At 29.8% G+C, this 10,858-nt stretch overlaps 1 protein-coding gene across 2 annotated transcripts; it reads right to left on the bottom strand.

Annotated features, from left to right (window-relative positions):
- Positions 1-599: 599 nt before the first annotated feature.
- LOC123260705 (E3 ubiquitin-protein ligase TRIM33-like) lies at positions 600-10,516 on the bottom strand. Of its 2 annotated transcripts, XM_044721974.1 has the most exons (3): positions 10,172-10,516; positions 2,272-2,621; positions 600-2,211 (listed from the first exon to the last, which is right to left on the bottom strand). In XM_044721974.1, the coding sequence occupies exons 2-3, from the start codon at positions 2,599-2,601 to the stop codon at positions 1,237-1,239; spliced, it is 1,305 nt and encodes a 434-aa protein (XP_044577909.1). In that variant the 5' UTR covers positions 2,602-2,621; positions 10,172-10,516; the 3' UTR covers positions 600-1,236. The 2 variants fall into 2 exon arrangements, with proteins under 2 accessions (XP_044577909.1, XP_044577908.1); XM_044721973.1 differs by having other exon boundaries at positions 600-2,621.
- Positions 10,517-10,858: the final 342 nt, after the last annotated feature.

The following is a 10,858-nucleotide window of genomic DNA, read 5'->3' as shown; positions in this document are numbered from 1 at the left end:
ATTTTTGTTCATTATTTTTAATCATTATAATACACATATATAAATATATTTACAGTTTAAAAACTTTACACTTTTTATTTTTAAAATTTCATTAATGGACTTTTAATTGAATTGATAAAAAATAATTAATAAGAAACCAATAGTTAAACAGTCTTATGTTGAGCTCTTTTATCAATTATATGTATGTTTTATATATATTTTTTTTTTTTATAAAATAACAATTAGATGATCAAACAAATAATCTTTTTTTTGTTTCAAATTAATAATATAAATATATATATCCAGTAATATTAAGCCGATGCTAATGATAATTTTAAAAATAAAAAAAAAAAAAATACATATAAAATACAAAATTGATAAATTTCACCGGAACCACCAAATTATAACTTTAAAATAATGAAAAACCATTAAATTTACTTGAACGTAATATCACACACAATTAAATTTATAATTTTAGCGACTCAATAATAGCTATTAAATTTATTTTTTTGTCTATATAAATTACTACTGTAAGCCTTCATTCATAAAAACAAAACCTTAACTCGTTGTTGTAGTATCATATTCAAAAATATTAATAGTTATCAATTATCAATAATCAATTATGAATGGAAAATAATTTTATTATATTAAAATATATATATATTCACATTTATAAGCCATTGACATATATTTACAACACGGAGATATCAATCTTAAAATTCATTGTTTAATTTGGTTTGCGAGATAATTTTGTTCCTGTTTTGTTTCATTTATACACATCAATAATTACTCGCTTTTCTATTTCTGGCGGTGGTGGGAGCCGGTTGCGCGATAATCTTCTTTACCAATTTCGCGGATTTTAATAAACAAAATACAATAATAATAATGAAATATAATAATAAAATAATATTAATAATAATAATGAGAATAACAGTGGTTATTATAACTGGATCTAAAGATAAAAATAATATAATAATAAATTCTAAAGACTACCATATAATTTACTTATCAAATGAAAATGTCTAATAATGCATAATCGCAACAATAAAAACAGCCATTACAGTACTTTAACATAAAATAATAATTACAATATAAATTACAAATATAAATTTTTCAGCACTGCTGTTATTGAAAAATAAAAAAGTTCCAAACCGAAAAACAAATTCTTAAAAAATATCAGGCGGTTGATTTAAAAAAAATCTAAATATAACACGAAGCACATATCTTGGCACGACAAGCAGCGACACTTGGAGTGTCTCATTGTAACCCATTGGCAGGGCCAGTGCTGCTGGTAATGTTGGTACTGCCGGAGTGGTTGGTAACTTGTTGAGGCAGATGATCGCCATTTGCTTTACCAAGACGAAGAATACTCTGAAGCGAAGCTACTTCAGAAGCAAGTCTGTCAAGCCTAGATTTGACCTCAGTTTCCGTTTCAGGCACTGCGGAGATGCTGGAGCCATTCCACTCAGCACCTAGTGAAATACCGGAATCGCGTTCGTCGCTGGATCCTTCATTGTCCCAGGGCGGAGATGCTCTGGGACCAGGTTCCTGCTTAATCCCGTGCAACGCCAGGAGGGCGCTAGCAGCGTCTTTGTCCCCAATGCGAGACTTATGCCTAAGTTTGTGTGGTAGGCTGTTGTTCGCAGCAGGATTGTGGGAGACAACGATTGTCGCGCCCTCGTCGCCGCTGCCAGAGGAGAGTTCGTAGGGTGACTGGGCCCGTCGGCCCCTGGACGACAGATTGAGGGCGCTAGTTGTGTCAAAGTGGATAGCGGGGTGAGGGTAAGGATACTGGAAGGTCTCGGTCTCGGGATAGGCACTGGTCTCTGGGACATAGAGCTGTGCTGGTGATCTGGGGGATCTTGTGCCACTTACTGGTTGGTGAATCACAGACGTGTGGACGGGACTCGGCGACCTGGCGTAGAGGAGCGCTGCCGATGGTGGAAGTTTAGCGCGCTTGACGCTCATGGCCGGCTCGGAGGGAAGAGCTGCGAGGACGTGCTCCGGGCTGATAACTGTCTCCCCGCAGATCCCGTACTTGTCCCTGATGGCGTCCAGCTGGGCCTTGAGGATGTGGTTCTCCTTGCTGAGCTCCATCACGCGCTGCTCCAGGACCATGTCGTTGAAGCGGCGCTTTTCTCGGGACCGCTTGGCGGCCTCGTTGTTCCGTCTGCGGCGGTCCCAGTAGCTGTCATCCTTCTTGTTGTCAGGAATGAACTCCCTTTGTTTGCGCTGTGAGAATAGTTCCTTTCTGATGTCAAAATTCGGGGAATAGTTCTCGGGATGTATCACCTGTTGGTCATGATGGTGCTGCTCCTGGGCCTGCGTCTGCTGCTGCTGCTGCTGTTGTTGCTGCGCCTGGTGCTGGTGCTGGGAGACCTGTTGCTGTTGGGACTGCTGGTGGTGCTGCTGCTGGTGGTGCTGTTGGTGCTGGTGTTGGTGCTGGCTGACGTGGTGCCCCGGGTGGGTTAGAGGTGGCATTGGCCCGTGGGCCTCGTGCCCTCCATGTGACCCCTGTCCGGGATGGGCCATTGTGTGGCTCGCTGGCATGTTGCTGTTAAGACAAGCGGTTTCACCGTTTATGGGCGATCCACTCTGGCGGGCAATGAACTCTGCCACCATAATTTGTCTTCTTATAACATCTGCAACAGAAATTAATTATTTGTTAGTTTTTGTTTTATTTTTATTTTTCTAATTAATTAAGAATATTCAATCAAGTTATTAAAATATAAATAATTTAATAAAAAAATATAAATTATTAATTAAACAATCCTACACTGATAGAAGAATTTATTTGTATTAAAAAATATTTGTTAATAGTTAACAAATCATTTATTAGAGACGACTTTTTAGGATTAAACAAATATTTCTTAGTATTTAAAATGATTTTTTGTATTTAATAAATCTGATATTCATTTATTAAATTTTAATAAATCTTTTTAAATACTAAGAAATATTTGTTAAGGACTAAAAAGTCGTCTCTAATAAATAATTTGTTAAATATTAACAAATATTTTTTAATACAAATAAATTCTTCCAACAGTGTAGTTGATAAATATTATTTTTAAGTGTTTTAAAAATTCTAAGGTGATTGTATATTTATAAATAATTTAATTTATTTATTTTTAGATGGAGGAAAAATTAAAAATAGAAAATTAAAGTCGGAAAAAGGTAAATTTCAATACTTTGTTTTTAAAAAAATTAACGATAAGCTTCAATAGAAGTTGTTAGTGTAAATTACACTGATAAAAAAAATAAATTTAACTGATGAAAAGAGAAAAATTATTTTAAAAAATTTCTTTGTTCTGAATCAACCGGAAAAATCCTTAAAAATGATTTTTATGATTCAGTTAATTTTTTATCCGTGTAATAAAAGAAAAACTTGAGTCATAATTATTATATCTTACAAATGATAACATTAGGATGTTAATTAAGTTTAAAGGAGTGAGAAACCTCCTGTTAAATGAAATCAAGGATTATCGTATTAATTTATTACACTGTCTAGCTTAAAGACAACGCATCGTTGACCTTATAATAAGGCCACACGTACAAATCACAAGATATATGGAATGAGGAAATCGAATCCGACGACCTCGTACCGCAAAGTTATAACGTGACCACTATTTTTCCGGTATCATACATCATTGTTCTGATTAGTGCGATTTTAAAAACATTAACATTGATATTACTTGGATTTACATATTTAATTTTATCTACGAATTAAAATTACAGCAATACAAAAATTACGAAAACAACAAAGCAACAACTTATTAACTCCGATTAATACGTAATACTAATTACATTGCGTTTATCATAGACAATAATAATGATAATAACAACAAAATAAGACAACAATCTTAGCTGTATCGCGAATGTGGGTCAACTGATGCAACTTCGGCGAACAATCCCTGACGACGATAGAACACGTGCATTCTCAACCGTAGTTATGCGGTTACACAAGAGCCCTGGTGTTGAGCCTTGGGACGGTGTTGGCCGTATGCTACTCGATTCAAAGTCTTATATATACAATGTACATGTACATTCAATTGTACGATGAAGGGACAGAGGAGGGCAAGCAAGAGGTATGATCACGACCAAACCGATTATATTACTTGCTGAGGGAGTTACTCTCAAAGTACTCTCTTTAAATATATATATATATATATATATATATATATATATATATATATCTAAATGTATATTCTATCGCGTACTAATATTTTAATGCGTCTACAATTATTTAAAATTTTTCAATTTAATTAAAATCTTTTTGAAAATTTTTTTAATTTATATAAAAATTTTTCATTATTAAATTATTTTATTTAAAATGATTAATTTATTACATGACAAAGTTTAAATTATAATTAATTACAATTATAAAAAACTGATATCTAACAGAACTTTTAACTTTCTAGACCCGGATACAATAAATTAAAATAGCTCAATTAAATATTTAATGTGAATTTAATCATAATTACATCCGTACATTCAAACTAGAATAGCCCTCCAAAACTGCCAGACTAATTCCTACACTGATAAAAGAATTTGTTTATAGTTAAAAATATTTATTAATATTTAACAAATCATTTATAGACCACTTTTTGGTCCTCAACAAATATTTTTTAATATTTAAAAAGATTTATTAATATTTAATAAATGAATATCACGGCTGTCCAATTTCAAAACACAGTAACTAACATTTTAAAATTTTTTCCAATTTTTCTTATTAAAAAAAAGTTTGCCCGCCAAATTAATGAAAAATTTAATTTATGGATAGAAATTACTTGAATGTAAATATTAAAAAAAAAAATACTTGAAATTAAGGTCTAAAAGTTATAAAAAATGCATCAATATTAAAAATAATCAGGCATAAAAATTTTGCAGTTACTGTGTTTTAAAATTGGCAGCCGATCAGATTTATTAAATACAAACAAATCATTTTAAATACTAAGAAATATTTGTTTAATACTAAAAAGTGGTCTCTACTAAATGATTTGTTAAATACTAACAAATATTTTTAATTACAAAGAAATCCTCCTATCAGTGTACAAACTCTTAATAAAAATCATTTAATTTAAAATAATACTCCAAAATTTTATTTTTCAATTAAAATACTAAACCCAAAGCTTTTAATTGTGAAATAGCCTAATAATCCACCATATAAAATAATAATTAAAATTACAAGCAATATCCATCGTATAGTACCGCAAGGCCACATGTCGCTGAACAAACAAAGGTCGTTGATCTGTCGAATTTAATATAAGCGTTTGCCTCCTTCCTGATGTTATAAATTGAATAACTTTACTACTATGTTAGTCGAGTCAAGGACGGACACGATACAAGGTTGTCAAATTTACACAACTAACGCTATAAATCTTATCAGTATCTCCAAAAAATGGTCGTCGCTCCTACTAATATTATACTTTTATACGCTAGATCATACATCATAAAATAATATATTATGCAATAGATTTAATAACGTTATATTAAAGATGTTATGTTACAATACGATGCTAAGTTATTAAATGTCTAGATATATCAACAATAGGCAGGCTCAGCTTAACTCATTGGAAACGAGACACAGTAATAAGAGATAGGTCTAGTGATATCATTGCGTCATTGCATATACTACTGCGAGTGGAGTACAGTAACGCGACATTGCATGTATGTTGTGTCATGTATCAACTACACACATATATAATATGCTCACTGAGCATACTTATATATTGAAGCACGAGCCGGGTACTTATGTAATATCAGGCATGGGTATGCGCATGCGTTTAATGTGTTTCTTTTAAAAAAAGTTTGTACCACGTGCAGGCTTTAGACACGTATTAGTATATATTATAGCGGGAATAACAGATTACACATGCCCGTAGAGAAAATAACCATTCATATGTATATGATATTATGTATATGTTGATATCTATGTATTTAACAACGTCTGTATCATTCTAATTCTAATATAACTAAACAGGCAACGGTGAATGTCAGCCGCCAAGGAAACTCTCTATACTAGTATAGTATTCATAATATGTACTCATATATTTATTAATATTAATATAATTAATTTTTTTTTTATTTTTGATATTGAGAAGTAGTTTTTTAATAAACAAGTTAATATTTAAATATTTAAATGAACTCCCGACGATGACATAATATATTTTTGATTTTATACCTAAATTGCACCCAATCGATTTATTTTGAGGAATTATATTGACGAATAAATAATTTAAGAATTAATGTAATTGAATGGGTTAAAACTATTACGTGACTACACGCGATCTTTATTGATCGATTATTTCGAGGAATTATGATGCAATTAGGTGTGAGTCATTGGATTAAACTGTTATGTTGTATTATAGAATATTATATATATGTAGAGTGAATCTTTTCGAGGAAATGTTAATGATATATATGATATTGAATTAAATATAGTTTCAGGTGAATTCAGTAAGTTTTTGTTGACAGTTGTTTTTTAACAAGCGTGAGTCATTTTTGCGAAGTTAGTCAAGGATTGTTCCGAGGTTTTCAGGACATGATACATCAAGGATTCAGGGGCAAAACCGATTGTGATTTGTGATTTGTCTCGATCAATAGTGTGACGCACGCGGAAAACCTTATTGCGAATTGTTTTTTTATGTTTCAGTTTGTTTATTTAATTATTTATTTATAGAGTTAATTATAATTAACTATAATTAATTATAATTATAATCAATAATTATTGATAAACCTTGCGGGTTTATGACTGTTACTATTTACTATTACTACGAAAAATATTGCTGAGAATTTTGTAACAGGAAGTTGATATCATTTTAATTTTATTACACGGAGAAAAAAATATTGTTAGAATAAAGATACGTATCATTATTCTGACTATACGCTGTATAGTCATTTTTTTTTAGAGATATACGCTGTATAGCCAATTCAGCTACACAGCGGATATTCAAAATGACGATCCATATCATTATTTTAGAGTTACATTTAGTTAATTCAACTATACAGATCTTCACATTAACCAAACAGTTGCCTATTTTGACGAAACTACATATATTTACAAGAGCTTTTCTCTGTATGCTTTTAAGTCAAACAAATGAATCCTTAAATCAGAAATCCAGATCGTTATTTTAAGGAAACGTCATTTGAGGATACGTTGGATAGTCATTTTAACAATATTTTTTTTCCGTGTATCTTTAGATTTTTGTGGAAATTTTTTTTAATTTATTTGTTGAATTATTTTATAAAAAAACTTGTTATTAAAAAAAAATATTACAGGTATAAAAAATAATTCAGTAGTCAAAAAAAAATTATATTGACTAATAAAGTGATTACAAAATAAAAAGAACATTATATTACAAAAAACTGTCGTAGCAATCGGATAATATAAATTTGTATAGAACAACCACGCAATTCACTAAATAAATATTAACTAAAAACACCTTTAACTATAATTCTTTTTATTTTTTTTTTTAAATTGATTATTAAGTCGGGACGCACGTGTTTGCTTGGTTTGTTGCGGAATCGTCGACGCACGTGGCAATTACTCGATATTATTTTTTATTTCATATATAATATATATCATAACATAATATACATAGATAAGTTTATCAATTCTAAATTTTTTCCTCAATAACAAATCTTAGAAAAAAATATAACTAAGATTAAAAAAGTAATCATAATCATTTAATTTGAATAAGCGATTATTTAACGCGTAATAGATTATAAACTAAAGGCAGTGAGTAATTTTTTTTTTTTTGGTTTATTTATTAACCAAATAGTTTCAATTGAGATAAAAATTGTATGGCAAATTAAGTCGATTTAATGATTATAGATAAGATAGTAGTTTTTATTACTTTTAACTACTTTTAAATAAGTAAACACGTATGTTACTGTAATTAGTAATTGACTAAATACTTTGTTAAATTTAAGATAACGACAGATGTTAAAATAGTTATAAAACGTAATAGATCTTCTTTTCTAATCCCGTTAACTTTTGTGTTATATCTACCAACTAAGCTTTTTTTATTTTACACTTAAAATCTTTATACTAAGCGTTAATTTCACTATTACTATTAATTAAAGCTCTGGTGTGTGATTGAGAAGTTCTTAGATGAATTATTTTATTTAATTTACGTTTTTTGCAAACCAATGTTTTAATTAACTATTTAATCTGATGTATATTCTTGTTAACATTAGTATAATGATTATAATCTTGTAAATTAAATTATTCAATCGCAATTAATTGAATTTTAATGGTTATGGAAGTAGTTACTTCATAAAATAAATGATGAGGTCGATGCCAGAAAATAATTTATTCAAGGAATAATTTTATGACGCAATATTAGCTCACTTTTAAAAACAAGGGAAAGAGAAGTGTGTAACATATATATCAATTTTTATCGCTTAAATTTTGTAATAAATTCAATATTTTTTTCTATTTTAATAGTTACAGCAACTAAATTATCAATTCTAATTAATATTCAAACAAATTTCTGGAAATTTCAATTGTTTTTAAAAAATTTAGTCTTATAATTTTTAATATTTTTAACCCTAGACTGGTCACCCGTATAGCGTGACGCCGTATAAAGACTCGCTATAGTGCGAGCAAGAAACTAAAAAAATGGTGACCAGTCTAGGGTTAATTATCACAAGTTCAATATATTTTTATCAAGTCAACTACAATGGGTGTATTTTTTAATTATTGATAAATTTCTTTTTAATTCTGTCCAGCAAAAATTGAATGGGAATAATTTAAATTTGCTTCATTTAAATCTCATAAAATAAATCTGAGTGTGCATATTTTAAAAATGACATTATCCCGTCCTTGAAATAAGTTAATATAAGCTTGCCCTTCATTTTATCCGTCTTGAGTCCATGAATTTAATTGCAATCGTTCGAGCAAAAATTTTTTATCCCTGCATACACACCACTGCCTATAAATATATGTTTCTGAGTGGAGTGTATGTATGAATTAGGCCGTGGCCCACTTTATTAAGAAAATACATTACGTATTAATGGTAACGTTAAGTAAAGATTTAAGTAACAGTTATTGTTATTACAGATAAAGACCGTCAATAACAACTACACTGAGTGCGAGTAGATATAGAGAGAGAAGAGAAGGGTCTCAGTGGGAGTTTACTCGCCAACTAAATCTCCACCGATCATTGGCTATTCGGACTTTGGAGCGGCATGTTCACCACGTGCTTACCGGTTAATTTTTTATTTTTTATTTTTTATTTTTAATCTAATAAATAAATAAATAAATAATTATTTTAATGATTCAATTGAAAATAACACCTTAGAATTTTTTTTACAAAATTTAAAATTACTCTAAATAAAAATTAAAAATATCTACAATTTTTTTCTTAAAATTTTTATAATTAGTTTAAAAAAATTGTCAGGATTTTAAGTTAAAATTATTTTGTCATGAAATTGGAGATATTTTATAATTTTTTTAATAAATTAATTAAAAAAAAATATGCAGGTGTATAGAAAATAAAATTTTGACTGTTTAAAAAAACCAAAAAATAAGTTTAGTATTCTGATAATAATAAACTATAAAAATTCTAAGCGATAAAGTGAATGTAAATAAGAATCAAAGCTGATGAACGCAAGCGCATTAAATAAAATAGAGAACACTAGTTACTCGGGTTACACGAGTTCGTATGACGCAACAATAATTGCTGCAGTAGTAGTCACATTCGAAGAAACGTGAATTTCTTGCAAGGTCTTTATTATTATGCACATTAGAGAGAAAATTTTATTATTTTTTAGTTTCCAAGATTCTAATTGATAACAAGATTGCGCTCATATTACATCAAGTTTGTCGAACTTTTTCACTCGACATTGAATTAATCGAGGATGTTGATGTAATTTTTTATTGTGCAACTAAATAAATATTAAATAATTATAATTTAGAATTATCAATTAAATTTTTTGGTTTTCTCAAACAAGTAAAAATAAAATCACAAAATTTTTTATTTTTTTCCGTTAGTTTTAAAAAACTCCGGCAATAATCTGTTAAAACTGAAAAAAAATAACACGTCAGAAAGTTTTGAAATTAAAAAAATTTCTGCACATTTTTTTTTATATAAATCTAGCAGATATTTGACAGTTTTTGTGATTGTAAATTAAAAAATTGTAAAATTTCTGCTAAATTTTCACTTTGTTAAAATAAAATAAAAAAACTTACCAATTGTTAATTGTTGTGTAAAGCGCGACTTCGCGCTAATACCGAGATCCACTTTGTCTACTCCGTATAGCGGTTTGAATATTTTGTTTTTTTTTGACAAAAAAATTCAATACAAAATAATATAAAATTTTGTAAAAATTCACTCAAACAAAACTGTATCACTTGGTTCAAAAAATAAAAAAAATCAATCCACTTTTATTTAAAAATAGAAATTTTAAAGTTGTAAAATATCTCAATCAATTAGCGATGAGTAATTAAACGCACAGTTGACAGGTAACAAAAATATTAATAAATATTAAAAAATTGAAAAAGCGTAGAAACACGTCCGATCAGAACGAAAGCGCGCTCCTGACTGGCAACTGGCTCAACTTGTACTCGAGAAACTCGACAGTCTACCAGGACCCGACTGAGTGCCAGTAGTAGAGTGTAGTCTAGTAGGGTCTCTCTCTCTCTACTCCTGGCCTCAATGTCGTCGTATCGCGTGTGATGCCAGAAGACTGACACTCCGACACTCGCCCAACACTACACACCAACACTGTGTAAAATTAGTGCGTGTGTATGTATGAGTTGCGCTTACGCTCGACTGTGTACTGCTGCCGCCGCGTGCCGGTGAGTTTCCGTAAGCCAGACGTTTTAAATTCTCTGTATTTGTGTATATATTTATATGTGTGCAATATCACTTAATTC

Source organism: Cotesia glomerata, linkage group LG3, assembly GCF_020080835.1.
Source record: "Cotesia glomerata isolate CgM1 linkage group LG3, MPM_Cglom_v2.3, whole genome shotgun sequence".
NCBI lineage: Eukaryota > Metazoa > Arthropoda > Insecta > Hymenoptera > Braconidae > Cotesia > Cotesia glomerata.
Note: the sequence above shows the minus strand (reverse complement) of the source record. Positions and strands in the feature narration are given on the sequence as shown.